We start from the raw sequence: 16,263 nt of genomic DNA, 5'->3' as shown, positions 1-16,263 counted from the left end.
ATGTGTTTTTCAAGTTTTTATGAATGATGTTATCTTAATCTTAATTTTAATCTTAATCTTAATATATACTATAAGATAGTTGAACTAATGATTAATTAAACAATTACATTGTTTGATTTCATCAAATTGACTTTTGATGATGTCACCATTGTTTGATGTCATCATTTAGATAAACTACAAATTAAAAATCCTAATAATTATTATCCAAATATATTATTATATTAATATTTATATTAGTTTGTAAAAAAAGTCTCATTAATTTACATTTTTTTATTTTCCATCAATAATTTACATTTTTTAGCCCTAAATACTTAATTATATTTATTTTTAGCCATCAACTTGAGAGAATTTTTTAAAATTTACAATCATTTAATTAAATTAAATAAATTTAACATATGGAATATTTTCTACAAAAAGTTATTTGAAAACCTAATAACTTATTAACAAATATTAGAAGAGTCATAATTGTTATCAAATAATATAAAAATAATCCTAATTGTTATCATATTATCATAGAACAAGTGATTGAAAATAAACATATGCGTGTTATGAACGTGCATCATGATTAAATACATATATTTATATATTAATTCTTAATTATTTTTCCTAATAATATCACATTATGAGTACATCTGTTTCAAAATATATTATAATGGATAAATTATTATATATAGCATGTGCCTTGTGGAATGACTACGACAAACAATTTCATCAATATGTCTAGGCTAATAATGACAGTGAGGTACCTATGATTATTGTACTACAACTTGCAAAATATAACACTTAAAACCGTGTTTTTTTAAAATTGTAAGCTTTTACGACTTAAATGTATGAAGATCTAATATTGTTAATATCGTAAATCTCATGTCCAGTGTTGGACACGGGTCTAAAATCTAGTTTATTCCTATATTAAAAAAATTATAAATCCTACCTATATTCTAATAGAAAAGAATAAAAAACAAGAATATAGAAGTCGTCGTAATTTTCCTATATACCTGCAACTTCTTCTCACTGTTAAAAGTGCAACTTTATAAAGTTTCATGATGATGTTAAAGACAAAAGAGGAACTATAACGGTAAAAAAGCGAGCATAATAGGCACGACCCTCACGATTTGTCTTACCACCTAGCCGGTGCCAGATGGGCGGAGTGGTATTTCTTCTGGTACTTATTTATTGCTTATCTCCTCCCCATGGCATACCGTCTGGCCTAGCTATAAGCAATAAATATAAATGTAATATGATATAATATAACATAAATTAAAATATATTTGCATCGATTCAATTTGGTGTTTGATTGGTATTTTGCACATAAAACTAAAACCCAACCCAATCCATCTAGTTATGAAAGAACAAAAAACCAAAGCAGTCGATTTCATTTGGTTTTGGTGGTTTAAGTTTTTCGGTTTTCTGGTTCGGTTTTTGCTTACTCTAATTATAAGTATTGACTTCTGACTCAATGAATATTTATTTAATATTTTTATAATAAACTAACTATAAATAGATAGATTAAATAGACCTTATAATTATTTGCACCTCTCTTTACAATATATTTAGATGTTGGACCACAAAATACTGAACCACAAAACAAATCTGATTGTGTAATATTCTAATGTAACAAAAAAAACAAATACAACCTACTCCATCTCTCACACCTAATCTATACATTTATCACCCCTGGATCTATCTTTCTTTTTTCATCTACATCATCATCATCAAGCCCTAATCATCTTATTCAGTCATAACATCATCAACACCACCCATCCAAAACCACCACTACCATCGACAACCAGTTCAAAGAAAACCTACCGGAGCCGCCACCGGAGCTACCAGTAAACCGTCGACGGTCGTACCTGGCAACGTTTCTTCATCTGGGTCGGCTTATCTTCCCCCCAGTGTCATGCCCATATCATCAATATCCGAACTTGATGCGGATTTTTCCAAACACATATCATTCGATGAACTCCTAGATGTAGTGGCATGTTTTTCCGAACACATATCATCCGATTAACTCCTAGATCTAGTCATATGTTTCACTTTACAACAACTTGGTCGTTTTGCTATTTGTGTTTTGCTATCTGTATTTGAAACTTTTTTTGATTGATTGAGACCCATTTTTTTGTTATATTAGAAAATCCGTATACCAATAATATTGTACCAACATACATCAAAAATTTAATTTCAGGACCACTATATATATTGAGTGTTAGGGGGTGCAAATAAAATAAAATAGATTAAATACTTGAGGAACTTGAGATTTTGGCTCTGAAATGAAGTTCGGATGTAAGCAATCTTTTCAAGTTAAAGACAAAGTCTTCCTCATAAATAACTATATTTTTTTAGCAATTAACGTTAAGTATATATGAAAAGACAATATTTTTACTTAAGCTCATACTTTTAGTTTTCACCAAAAACAAAATGATGCACATTAGTAGGATTTTGTATCATTTACTTTTGGAAAGTAATATTTATACCACAACAAATGATAAATGTACTATATATATATGCAATACTGATTTATACTGTGTGCAATAAAATTTGTATATTTTAATAAGTTAATCAAAACTAATGGTACTATTATCATTACTTTTACTAAAAAGTAAAAACAAATGATAAACAATATAGTAGGATTTTCAATTTCGTCGAATCTAGGATAGGAGTATAGGATACCTTAATTTGGTTGACCAAAGTCAAACAGTATGAATAGAGTAAAACCCAATCCATTGTCGCTTTACATTACATTGTGTCAGCAAAATCCACTGACCAAAAAGCCACCCCCAACTCAGAGGAGCGTCTGTATCTGTATCCACCCTGACTAAATCAATAAACAAATGCAAAACAATAATAATAAAATAATAATATTTCATTTCATTTCATTTCTACCACCAACCACATGGGCGGGATTTTATTCATTTCAAAACTTTAAAAAAATTACATTTCTATTTCAAATTTATTACAACAATTAAATAACTAAATTCTCTCTCTCAAATATATCTATTCTATAAAAGGACATAATATATATAAAATTAAAAAAGTATTATCAGTATTCACTTTCAGTCTACTAGTATCACATGTCCTTCCTCAGTCTGTCTCTATAACTATATCTATAGCTCATGATATATCTGCTGCTATTGTTTCTTTCTCGTCCTACTACTTCCAGAACTTTCACAAAAATCACAAATATCAAATAAATATTGTTTTTTTCCATTCTGACATTCTTCATATTTCTAAGGTATTATTCTTTCATTTTATTTCATTTAATTATTATTATTATTATTTATTTTTTCTAATATATATTTATAAATTAGGTTAGATTTATATACTGTTAGTTATTGATCTGATCTATTCTAGGTTAGTGTGGAATCTGTATTGAATTTTGACAAATTTAATTTACTAATTTTTTTGCTTTCACTACAAGTCACTAGTGATTTTTTAATTTAATTTATTGATTTCAATTTTACAAACTATATATATATAGTATATTGGAGCTAGTTGATGCTTTTTTATTCATGTTAACTATTTTATATTACATTACATCTTATTAATAATATAATATAATTTTGTAGTGATGCAGAGGTGAATGTGAATTTGATTTGAGATTAAGAGGTTTTTCAGATGGAGAAGAAGAGTTGGTTGTGGAAGAGGAAGCATTCCGATAGGAGTCCCGGTGAGACCGAAAGCTCTACGTCGGTATCTTCGCATTCCGAAACTAACTCTGATGAAAAGGTATTGAAATATTTCAGCTGTTGATTAATTAATATCTATTTTTTATAATTGTTTTAGATATTGAATGCTTAATTTTTTGGAATCTGAATATTGAATTTACTGCCACATTGTCTTCCATTTGTTATTTCCAAGCAATCAGGCTGTTTTTTTTTTGGTCTAGTTAGGTAATTAAAAGATGGCTTTGTGTCCCTTTCGGGTCGTTATAAGATGTTGTTTATAGAGGAAATAATAAAAGCTATTTTGTTATAGTTAAATGTTGAATTTGTGCAGAGGAACTGAAAATGATAGATGTTATTATTTACATTTTTAAAGTTTTCAAGGACTTAAGAGAGACACAAAACCATCTTTAAATTATGTAACTCGAAGGAATATAGCTCGACGGATTGAAGGGATGAATTGAATAATGTGCGGTCATTCTAGGCAATATACTTGAAAATATTATGTATGTAATTTTATTTTTCAGACATGGGTAACTTTTGTTGATGACATGCCCTGTTATAAAAATTACTCTAAAATTGTACTCCTTGTTTTTGGGTATGCCGTATGCGTCAAGCAGGTCTGAGTTTTGGTTGGTATTATGCTGATTGATGATTCTTTATTCATTGCCAATAGTTTATTATCAACTGATGAACTAATGTTAATGAAAAGAATGATATGAATCTTCACTTGCTAATACTTATTATTTAACCGAATGTCCAATGGGTTATTTATAAATGCTGTTAATGTTAAAGTACACATGTTGATATAAGTACTGCACTATTGCTCAGGTAAGGCTGCTTTTTGTTTCTTGTTAACCTTACACCTTTTACTTTTTAACTGAATAGGTAGTTGACCATGGATTTTAATTCTCATAAATTCTTTACTTAAGTTAATAATCTTTTTGCTCTACAAGAATTGCAATCGAGGCAGTCGTAAAGGTTTGCAGCACATCAGTTTTTTTGAAGATTTTTTTAGTTAAATCATCTATTATCGCATTTGACATGTTACAAAAGTATTTTTAAGTCGCTTTGGTCTTCATCATTTTCTTTGAACTTTATGTGGTTGAGTATATTTGAGAATTTGGTTTATGTTCATCTATTTACAGATAGAGTAAAGTGATTTTTTTTGTATAATCATTTCCATATTCAGGCCGAGACGGAGAGTTTTAGGAAATCGATGAACCATTCACAATCACCCGAAGTCACCTCAAGAGCATCAACCCCAAACTCAGAGGTTAATGACAGCTTTAAGATCCTGACAGAAAAGTTATCAGCAGCTCTTGTCAATGTTGGTGCTAAAGAGGATTTGGTTAAACAACATTCTAAAGTTGCTGAAGAAGCTGTTGCAGGTACTATTGGTTAATATACTCTGCATGTGCAACTTTTAGGGGTCCAATGAAATTGATTATCTGTGGCATTAGACTGGTTTTAATGTTCCAAAAAAGATTCTGCATCTGATAATTACTTTCTGTACCAGCAAGTAACCTGATTTTCAAAACCTTTTTACCTGATGTGTTGACCTAATATTACTCTCACTTTACCTGATGTATCTTCTTTATCTGTATAGATGTCCTCTTTGGTCATTTTATGTATTAGTATCTTGAATAATCAGAATTTGTTCGACAATCAAACATATGATAACTCACAATAATCACTTTTAAAATGAACATCCAAACAACCGTAAAAAGCTAGTTATCATTATCTACCATATCATCTAAAGCTACTACTTGTGTTTTTATGTTAATGTTTTAGGCTGGGAAAAGGCTGAGAATGAAGTTACAACGCTAAAACAAGAGCTCGAGGCAGCTGTGCAGCAGAATCTAGCTCTTGAAGTTAGGGCAAACCATCTTGATAGTGCTCTCAAGGAATGTGTCAAACAATTAAGGCTAGCAAAGGAAGAGCAGGAACAAAAAATAAAAGAAATTATAGAAGAGAAAACACGTGAATGGGAATTGACTCAAAAGGAACTTGAAATCCAGATCTGTAATCTCCAGGCAAAGTCACATTCCAACAAACCCGAATACCCTCCACCCCTTGATCCAAAAGTTCTTCTAAAACTTGAGAGTTTAGAGAAAGAGTTCTCGAGCCTTAAGGTCAAGTTTAACGCCCAATCAGATGAATTAGAAATCAGGACTATTGAGCGGGATTTGAGCACACAAGCAGCAGAAACTGCTAGCAAACAACAGCTAGAAAGCATAAAGAAAGTAGCTAAACTTGAAGCTGAGTGCAGGAAACTGCAATCATTGTCTCGTAAATCGCCTTCCAGTAACAATAACCATAAAGCTGTTTCAGTTTCCTCGTTATATGTTGATTCTCTTACTGACAGTCAACCAGTTGACTCGTTTAAAGTGAACAATTTGGCGAATAATGAAGGCGAGCAAGATTCTTGGGCAATGGTGCTAAATCCGCTAATGGCTGAGCTTGATCAATTTAAAGGTGGAAAGTGTGTTGCAAAAAGTGTGAAACCTTGTTCAGTTGAAATTAATGATATAATGGATGATTTCTTGGAAATGGAGCGAATTGCTTCGTTGTCAGAGGGTCAGAATGAAACATCCCGTTGTAATTCTGAAACTGGAGATAGTTCTTTGAAAACTGAACTTGAAGTAATGGGTCAGCGGGTGTGCGAGTTGGAAGAGAAATTAGAAAAATTGGAAGCCGAAAAATGTGAATTGGAGAATGCTCTAAATACATGTAAGGAATCTCTTGCTTTGTCAAATGCTGAACTAGCTCACACTAAGTTTCAAATGGTTGACCTACAAAAGGAGTTGACCATGGTTAATGAGTCTAAGGAGTTGCTTGAGTCTCGACTTCTTAAAATGGAGACAGAGGCCCGAGTCATGTCTACAGAAGTTAATTCGATGAAGGCAGATGTTGAGAAGGAAAAGAGTTTCTCGTCTGAGATGACAAATAAATGTGAACAACTAGAGAAAGAACTGGTGAAAAAAACTGAGGAAGTTAAGCTTCAGCAGGTTGCTGCTGCAAATGGAGAATTGAAAGTTAAACAGGTAAGCCTTCTTAAGTTGGTATAAATATTATCACTATTCTTTGTCATTGTTCAACAACTCATAACTTTTTATCCTGAACTAGTAAGGGCAGCCCACAACTGCACCCAAAACAAAGGTTAAAGGGATGTATGGATTTGTGTTTTAGAACTGGTTATCCGGTATCCGTGACTTGGCATCTTCACAAACGTTTGTTAATGCTTGGATAAACTTGCGTGCCAAAAATAAAATCAGTTTCATACCAACTTCAAGAAAACTTATGGTAAACCAAACCCACATTTTAATCAAATTTGAGAGACTTATACCACCATTTCACGAAACTCTTTTTGGTTATAAATACAATAAATTTTGTATCTAAAAGTCAGAAACAGTAATTACTACAACCTGTGTGTTAGCCGATTAGTTGATTCTGTATATATCACACTGATGTGCTCACGTTCAAAATGCACATCCAATACACCCCCCAATATTGTCAAAACATGCAAGGACCGAACATGAAACCAAGAATTAAGATGTGGGAAAAGCATAATTTAAATTTAGAATAGATGGGAGAAACAAATCAACAATAAGAAATTAAGAACATTCTTCTTAGACACCAAGTAACTTAAGATATAGTTAATTAATGACAAATGAAAACTCCATTTTTTTACAGGATCTTGAAGTAGCAGCAGCTGATAGACTATCTGAGTGCCAAAAAACAATATCATCACTTGCTCGACAGCTGGAATCCTTGGCAACACTTGAAGACTTCCTAATCGACACTGCAAATCTCCCTGGCTTTTCTGGAGGAGCAACTGTTGCAAAAACTGGGGTCGAGCTATGGAAGTTACATTCCAATGACACATTCATGCCTAAAAAGACTCTTATCCCTACAAATCAAGCTGAAAACAACTGCAGTCCTTTAATAAACGGTGATGATGCTGAGTCACCAGTATCGTCTTCTTCATCAACTTCATCTGCTGTCTCGTTAAACCATTTTGGTGGTAATAGTAAAAGTAAGAATGGTTTTGAAAAGCTGTTCTCAAGGAGTAAGAATGGAGTTCAAGGTGAAGGCCGTTAAGGATAAAAGACAATGCTTTGTGTCGAATACTGGTGAAGCGACTGCTGATTAAATGCTGTTTAGTTGCAGTGAGTTTGTTAGACTATTATATTGTTTTTTTCAACAACTGAAGTCATCACATGCTTGTGCAATCTGCATCATAGTTATTTGATGCCTGAAGTTGAGGGATTCTTTAAAGAGTTATGGAAATTGGATAATCAAAATTTATTAATAGTGGCCAATAGAGTGCATTTGCATTCAGTAAATTCTTTAAAAAGATGAGTGCGACATACAAATTAGTTACTGTATCACCTTTATTTTTAAGCGGTGAAGTTGTTTAAGATCTTACACTGAAAATTTTATAGTAATATTCAAAAAAAAAATGTCATCAATTTTTACATTCATGATTCATACAATTGCTACACCTGGTGCCGTTGGCTGCATTGCACTTGACAGTTTGACATACTTGAATTTCTTTGATTAATTGTGTGGTGCATGTGAGTATGTGACACCAGTGGCGAGCCACTCAAGTGGTAGCATTTGCATCAGGGTGCAAACAAAAATAGTAGCATCATGATAAAACCATCGTTTCATACAGTCAAATCTTTATAAATTAATAATTTATTCAGACCTAATTTAAAAAAAATTAGTGGAAACCAATTAATAAAAATATTTTTGGTACAAGGTTTGGTATAATTGGTACCAAACTGACCAATGCCACAACCGAATATTTTCGGTAAGAAAAATGACTAATTTTCTTAACAAAATAGCCTAAAAATCTTCTTGAGCGGATCACATGCGATATCCACTGATTTTCTTTCCTAGTTTTACCCAATAAATTTTTCACATGTTATAATCCAATAGTTAAAAGGATTTTAAACTATTTTGTTCAAATGATTAATCATTTCTCATGCTGGTCACTACTATGTACGAGTAGTAAAATTCACCTAATGAATTAGTGAGTGATTATTAGGATCGGGTCAGCCCGGGAGATTTGAAAGTCGGTCAATACAAACCACACAAAAATAGACTTGTATATATGTATATTTATAAGTAGGTGGTTGCATACAAAACCACCCAATGAGGAAAAAATCTTCCCAATTCCCATTGCAACTCCTTCCCCTTTGATCGGTTATTATTCATTAACATGGCTTCAGGTTACAATTTCATTTTCAATTTTCAATATTTATTGATATTATGTTACTTTTTTAAGTTTAATTAATTAAATTACAATTTTTTAATAATTGATTTTTGGTTGGGAATCAATTAATTACAGAATTTGCAACAAATAATATTGTGGCTGAACTTGAAACAGCCGCCCAGCTCAGGGCTGCAGGTTTCTTCATTACACGAAGGCCATGGCTTGGTAATTTATTCTCTTATTTTTTATATATATAATAATTTATTCATAGTTTTATCTTTTTTCAAAGAGTGATCAATTTGCTAGATCAAGTTTCTGTCTTTTCGACGATTTTAAGCCGGTAAGCTTGAAAATAAGCTAAGCCGAATGAGCTATGTTAACTTGTGAGAGTAGAAATAATAGGATTTAGTGAAGGGAATTTCTTAGAGTATGTCAAGTTGTAGAAATATGAGGCCCTCTTGTGAATATTTTAAACGATAACTGAAAAGAAAGTGTTGCAATTGAAAGAGAACAACTTAGAAGTGGAAGCGGTTTTCTTAAGGCTAGAAAGCCACTCAAAACTTTTGAAACGTATATCGTTGTCTAAACGTTTATTAAGTTTAGACAACGGAAGTGGTTTCTCATTCTACGAAAGGGAAAACCTTTAAACGTGAGTTCACTAAAGTGTAGCTATAAAATTGAAAAAGTGGGTATTTTGTTTTCAGTGCAATGGTTTTATGGAAAAATAAATCCTATTTGAGCATGTAGTCTGTTTTTTCATGTTGGTCTTGGGTTTAATGCCTACCACACGCTAGATTTTATTCCTCGTGTGGCATTAATAAACAACATGGAATGGCTTTAATAGATGATATATGTTATTTTTTGACCCTTGTGTTTTCATGTGAATGACTGCAGATCTATACGGGGTTAAACTAAGACCAGTGGCTCCTTTTGGTGGTACATATGGGAAACCGGTAGTCGATACATCGATGATACATAAATACTTGCCCGATGAATTACTGTTTGAGGTATGATAACCAGTTTCATTGATGATGCTAGTTGCTGACTTTATTATTCTTGTGACAGACACTATGTCTTTTTATTGCCATTCTTGTTGTTATGTGTGAAATTCAATTCTACATGGTTAGTATGAATAAAAGAAGTCGAGACAGTTATTTGCTGTACTAGGAAATTGTGTATTTTGTGTAAAGACACAAGTGGTGTATATATCTGATATATAATTGCATTACTTCAGAGATATGCTAGGAAGTTGATTGGTTAATGATTCTCAAAGAATTTTGTAGGTGTAATATGCTTTGGACAATGATATATTACTATATTGGAAGTGATGAAGTGACAACATGTGCAAGTCGGGTAATCAGTTTTGTATATGTAGGGAGAGATTCCGTGGACCTGACCTCAAATAGTCCTAATATTATTATTTTTTTGAAATGTTCGATGTAGGCCAAATATGATCACGAAGCTCGTATTGATTCAATTGTAATCTGGAATTTTAAGGAGGTTTTATGCATCCAAAATATGCTTTTTGGCGACTTTAGTATTGTTTCTGACTTTCCTTTTAGTCCAATTTTATGATATTACCCATTTAATCTGTTGAAGATAATTCGATGGAACATAGCCTGAATTGACCAATTTGCGAGTAAAGGAGTTGAAATTGCCATCGGTTTTGAAGAGTGGACTTTGCAAACTAGTTAAAATTGGCACTTCTGTGTACATTAGTATCTAACTCTATTTGGAACTACTCTCTTAGTTTACCTTTTCTTTTGTTAACTCTTAGTGAATGAGCTCTAACTCACTATGATTATTTAATCTTGGACATCCTTACATAGATCTTTGCTAGAATGACTCCATATAACTTGGGGAAAGCAGCTTGTGTTTGTCGGAAATGGAGAAATACTGTGCGTAACCCTGTGTTTTGGCGCAATGCATGCTTAAAAGCCTGGCAGGTATATTTGTTATTGATATGAATGTGAAGTCGTACTTTACCCACTTTTTGATTGGAAAAAGCCTCTAAAATATGTGCATTTACTAAAGATCTCTGGGGTGGTGGAAAATTACAAGCTTATGCAATCTAATTATGATTCCTCATGGAGGAAGATGTGGCTTTCAAGACCGAGGGTCCGCATGGATGGTAAGTTGCAATTTGCAAATGATTGTTAGTTGTTTGTATGAGTTTGTGTTTTAACTTCAGCTATATCATTGTCAACCTTGTAAATCTTATTTATCTACTGCAGGTATCTACGTCAGTAGGAACACCTACATTCGCGCCGGAATAGCAGAGTGGAAGATCACCAATCCAGTTCATGTGGTATGTAGCTCCTTAAACTTATTTTAGTGATTTGAAATTTTTGTTATTGAAGTATATGCCAAGATAACTATGCATATATCTGCTTTAAATTTTCAGAAGGGGTAAAACATAAAGCCTAGAAATTGTCTGTGTTTTCTCATCAACCAAAAGGTTGTGGGTTCAAGTCTCGTATGAGACAATCTTGTGAATTATTATGCGCTATGTATTAATATTTGGCTTTCTAAAATAAAGAAAATTAAGATAAAATTTATGCAAATCAGTGTATTACTATTGACCCTGCGTGTCCATTGATTTAAGTATCAACATGCTTAATTTGGTATTTTTTTCATCTGAAAAAAGTCAATCAACATTTTGTAGAAATTTTTTTAACCGAAGTTGTTTTTATTATATATGATAACCTGCGTGATGGTGGAAATATAGTTTTATCTCTCACGGAGTCATGGGTGTCGTTCTTCCTTGTCAGGTCTGCTATTTCCGGTACCTCAGATTTTATCCTTCTGGCAGGTTTCTGTATAAGGTTCTCTGTGTTTTGCCTTCTTTCCTGCAACTTAGAGGATTGAAAATATTATTTCGGATTTGCGGGTGTTGTATCTGATGGTGTTTATTTTTATGCAATGAATAGAACTCATCTGATAAACTGAAGAATGTTGCGAAATTCATGAACTTCCGCTCTACTAAATCTTGTCATAGTGGCCGTTACACAATGTCTGAAGACAAGGTTTCTCTCTATTCCTTGCCACTTTTTACACATTTAGATCAATTTACTAATAAACGACTAATCATGCAGTATACAACATTCAATGCAGACAGATTGATTGTGATCTAACGTTTATACTTTCATAGTCAATACAATTTGTTAAATATCTTTCCATGTTTAAACTGTTTTTTTACTGTTCGTGTGCTCAAGAAGTTACCTTTTTTCATTAGATTATTCTATTTTCAGGTTGAAGGGGCTCTTCTGTATCCTGGAATGCGTCCTACTATCTGGAGGATCCGGTTGAGGTATGTTTGTTTGCCTGAGGAATTAGCTTTTCATAAAATATATGGTACTTAGTTTTATTTTATTTTTAGAATAGCAAATTTTTTACAAAATGGAAATAGTTGGACCAACACTTCTATCATGATTATTATGGTACTTAATGTTATACCACATAGATATGTTGCTTCTTAGTTTTAAAGCACAATACTACATGCAGGCATGTTTGTGTTAGTTTAACCAAGGAATATAACAGGAGCAAAGAAAGATATATCTGTAAGAACTAGTGTATGATACTTCATCGCAATTTAAGTTATTGTTGGTTTAACCAAGTCGTTTAATTCGATCGTCAGAACTTTATCTGTTTTACATGTTTCCACATTGCAAAAACTTTCATAGTGAGTGCTCAAGTTGCTGAATCTTTACAATTTAATAACCTTCTTCCCTACCAAAATATTTGGGAACCATCAACGGATATGAATTCAACTCCTATTAGGGAATATTTTCTTCTGTAGAATTTCGATGAAGTTTCACCTATTGAACTTTATCCTGTTCAGTTTGAAAGAATTTTGTATAAGGTTGTGTAGTGTGAAACACACTTTTGAGTCCTAAACTTTAAGTTTTCCAAATCTGAGTTAGTAGCTCACTCACAAGCAACTTTAGTTTATACCATAAGTGTGATCTGTAGTTATCTTCCATAATGTGATCTTGGTTATATTGTAATCTAGTTTAATATGCTAATTGAATTACTTCGTGCGTTGTTATACCTTAAACAATCAATAGTAAGCGAGTAGGAAATTGCACCTATCACTTAATAGTATAATTTTATGGTATGAAAACAGAGTCGAACTCAAGGAACGGTGTGATAATCTTGATACTAAATGTTTGTTACTATCAAGCACAATGACATCGTATATAGGTCAACATCTAGGTATGCTCATCTGCTAAGCACTCACTAAGAGGATCATCCCATGATCCTAGACAATAAACACTGTAACAGAAATTGTAATTGTATTGTGATTAAACCAATATTACAGGGGATATATATAAGAAACATATTTACACTTTATGACCCTGTACTATAGGCAAATATTATAACTAAAGAATAACTCAATCCCGTCTAATAGCACACAAAATCATCTGCAGTCATGTAGAAAGTAAGAAAAGGATGATTGGAAATGATTGTTGTTTGGATCTTCACTTTACTCATTTTTTGTGATAATTTCCCAAAATACCCTAGTAAAAGAACCTTATGTGAAACACGAGATAATTTCCAAAGGTTTGTAAAGCGTACAGGCTCGCATGTTCACAGGCATGACAATTGTGAGTCACGATTCATGGGCTTCACAATTGGCAGTGACAATTTCTTCCTGGAACGTGACAAGGGCCGTGACCGTTATTATGACTCCTTGCACGTGCGTCATGAAGCTGTTACAAGAGTGAGGCGACTTTAGGAACTTTCTGTTTCCGCCAGGATATTTTGCACGATTCTTAATACGATTAAGATCCTAACAACAGTTACAGATGTGACATCGTGATACTGGGAGTAGTAAAACACATACTGGAACAAAAACACGATAGTTACATTGATAAGTATAGGGGCGACTTGATATGAAACAGCTCACTAACAATAACCATGAAAATTGCATGGATAAGTCTAGGGATAACTTGATAGAAAATGGCTCATGAACAATAGCCACTCACGTATAAGATAGGTTATCCCGCCAACACACAATTACAATAGCAATGCACAAACCAAAATCGTGGAAAAAGAAAATACACACAAGAGTTATGTGCTAAACCCGATCCATGTGACCGACCTCCTCCACACTACACTATCCTTCTGATTTGATTGCATGGTTTACTGTTACATAGGTAAGGCATTTATAAAGGCAGAACTAGGTTAAATTCCATACAACTTGGCCATCAGGTGATAATAAGCCGTCACAATTTGACATGAATTATTCTAATGACTTTGGGTATTTACAATCACCTTGCCACCTTGGATATACACTTACATACTTCAGAAAATTCGGGTCAAATGGGTGACTCCATAACTCATTGCAAAGGTCCTCAGAACTTGTTTCTGCAAAGGCTAAATCAATTGTAGTACTTATTTTAATCTGCATCACTGGTGTGTTTGAAAGATCTTTTTTCTTTGACCCATCTATTGGACAAATAGAATCCAAGTAAAGCACTCGTCTTATCAAGTTATTCAGAATTTCATTTTCCGTTTTCTAAACTTCAGTTTTTTACTTGATGCACTTGTAGAGATCCATTCCTATAGATTTCATCATCTTATGCCTGTTTTCTTTCCCTTTTAAAAGGTTACGAGGTACAGTAGCTGGGGCTAACAATCGGATGGATCTTCTTTCAATAGTTACGAGTGGTGTGCAAGAGAATGAGGTTCCGGAACCTGACGGGGACATTCTTGGGGTTGTTGTAGGTTGGGAAGATGATGAAACCCACAATCCAGAAGTACCTGCTATTTCTCATACAAGAGGTCTAACACCTTTTGTCTTTGTTCCATTTGAAGAGGTATATTCACCTAAACTACTGACATACTTTTAAATCTTAGATTCTTGAAAAGAAACTTCTAGAGGTGGTCGGGCAGGTTGGGTAATGGGTTAAGACCTGTTCGGGTGGAAATGGACATTCATTTCTAGTAGTAGCCAGGTTGGCTCACTGAGGCGTACACACTTTTATGTCCATTTTTCTTTAAAAAAAGAAAATAATCATTATGTTAATAACGATTACAAATAGAATGTTATTGCAGTAATATACTAAATCTTTGAAGGTTTAGAAGGTGGTATATACTAAAAATATTCTTGTGGCTACTTTTTAACCATTCAATCTGTTCTCCTTCTAGCGATAAGTTTTTTCACTTGACACATGTGTGTTGTAACTAAAAGCTTATCGGTCCGTTTATAAGTGAGTTGAGATGGCCACCTCTAAAAACTTGACTTCCATTGTTTTAGCATGGTGGATCCTCAATAGTCAATAATACTACACTACAAGAAAAATGTTGGTTAGGGACGGTGGTTTTGGGTGACACACACTAAAAGTGTTTACTGTTTAGCAACACTGTTAGAAAGTGTAGGCCAAATGTATAAACTATCACCTTTCAGTGACACATTTTTTTCTTGAGTTTTAGGATACATGACTGTAGGTTAAAGTAGAGTAGGTAAAATACTTACCAAGACTATATCCACACTTTCTATGCATATATACTGTAAAATATAAATTTTTGAATGTTAGTGACACTTTATTATACAACTTTTAATGATATTTTATGACTTGCAATGGCACTTTTTTGATGCTTACATAGCATGTTCCACAGTCTTCGTGCCAAACAGATACTGCGTTTCTTTTGCTTGTATGTGTGTGTGTGTGGTGCCCTGTTTGACCCGATATTCATTAAACTCATATCAGAGAAATTTGTTTCTTGAAGTAATGTTTTTCTCACTTGTTCTTCTCTTATTTTTATAGGCAGAAACATCAGATCTGAATCTGCCCGTGGAACGCATGGATTACTATGTACCTGGTTGAACGGTAAAGGTTAAGCAAAAAACCAGTATGCCTTTTAAATAAACCCACTCTCAGTTATATTTGCTGTTGTTGTAACTTGTATGTTATCTATTAAAACTTGTCATAGAATGAAGGTTGCTTTAGTTTTTTTTAAGTGTGTTTTAGCAATTTGAATTGTGTTGTCCTTTATTATGGTAATGTTTTCAAGTATTTTAATAAAATAAGTCTACTTTAAGAACATAAGTTTATTCATAATTTTAAAAACATTACAAACTTAATAAAGAAAAACATACTAACATAATATTAAAAAAGCCGCATATAAAATACCTTTGAACATGATTCATGGAAATGATGCAAAAACCTCGTGTCTTGTAACATACAAAATACATTTGATGTGTCATCTTGTAGCTTAAAAAACAGGCATGAACCATAATGAAAATATAATGCACAATACCAAGTATTGCTATTTCGTATGTGTCACATTGAAATAGAATATAACCGATCGTCGACTATGTACATTATTTATTGCATGGAGTCTGTTTTCATTGATATCCCACTTTGGTGGCTT

At 32.9% G+C, this 16,263-nt stretch overlaps 2 protein-coding genes across 3 annotated transcripts; both read left to right on the top strand.

Annotated features, from left to right (window-relative positions):
* The first annotated feature begins 3,156 nt into the window (after window positions 1-3,156).
* On the top strand, window positions 3,157-8,003 carry LOC122579462 (filament-like plant protein). Its single transcript, XM_043751645.1, has 5 exons — window positions 3,157-3,229; window positions 3,564-3,723; window positions 4,852-5,050; window positions 5,454-6,706; window positions 7,356-8,003. The coding sequence occupies exons 2-5, from the start codon at window positions 3,613-3,615 to the stop codon at window positions 7,761-7,763; spliced, it is 1,971 nt and encodes a 656-aa protein (XP_043607580.1). The 5' UTR covers window positions 3,157-3,229; window positions 3,564-3,612; the 3' UTR covers window positions 7,764-8,003.
* Window positions 8,004-8,800: 797 nt separating this feature from the next.
* Window positions 8,801-15,849, top strand: LOC122579112 (F-box protein 7). 2 transcript variants are annotated; one of them, XM_043751218.1, is made up of 11 exons: window positions 8,801-8,899; window positions 9,019-9,108; window positions 9,778-9,890; window positions 10,713-10,829; window positions 10,918-11,014; window positions 11,118-11,191; window positions 11,655-11,708; window positions 11,814-11,909; window positions 12,135-12,193; window positions 14,495-14,705; window positions 15,657-15,849. In XM_043751218.1, exons 1-11 carry the CDS (start codon window positions 8,890-8,892, stop codon window positions 15,714-15,716), a joined length of 981 nt encoding a protein of 326 aa, XP_043607153.1. In that variant the 5' UTR covers window positions 8,801-8,889; the 3' UTR covers window positions 15,717-15,849. The 2 variants fall into 2 exon arrangements, with proteins under 2 accessions (XP_043607153.1, XP_043607154.1); XM_043751219.1 differs by lacking the exons at window positions 8,801-8,899; window positions 9,019-9,108 and adding an exon at window positions 10,167-10,236 and having other exon boundaries at window positions 9,788-9,890.
* Window positions 15,850-16,263: the final 414 nt, after the last annotated feature.

This window comes from Erigeron canadensis, chromosome 8 (assembly GCF_010389155.1).
Source record: "Erigeron canadensis isolate Cc75 chromosome 8, C_canadensis_v1, whole genome shotgun sequence".
NCBI classification, from domain to species: domain Eukaryota; kingdom Viridiplantae; phylum Streptophyta; class Magnoliopsida; order Asterales; family Asteraceae; genus Erigeron; species Erigeron canadensis.
The sequence above is the reverse complement of the archived record's forward strand: the minus strand, read 5'-3'. Positions and strand labels throughout refer to the sequence as shown.

Coding starts and splice junctions, on each gene's coding strand:
- LOC122579462 (XM_043751645.1), top strand. CDS start 3,613: ATGGAGAAGAAGAGTTGGTTGTGGAAGAGGAAGCATTCCGATAGGAGT. Junction 5,051..5,453: donor TGCTGAAGAAGCTGTTGCAG/GTACTATTGGTT, acceptor TTAATGTTTTAG/GCTGGGAAAAGGCTGAGAAT. Junction 6,707..7,355: donor GAGAATTGAAAGTTAAACAG/GTAAGCCTTCTT, acceptor ATTTTTTTACAG/GATCTTGAAGTAGCAGCAGC.
- LOC122579112 (XM_043751218.1), top strand. Junction 11,015..11,117: donor ACCGAGGGTCCGCATGGATG/GTAAGTTGCAAT, acceptor TATCTACTGCAG/GTATCTACGTCAGTAGGAAC. Junction 11,709..11,813: donor CTGGCAGGTTTCTGTATAAG/GTTCTCTGTGTT, acceptor TGCAATGAATAG/AACTCATCTGATAAACTGAA.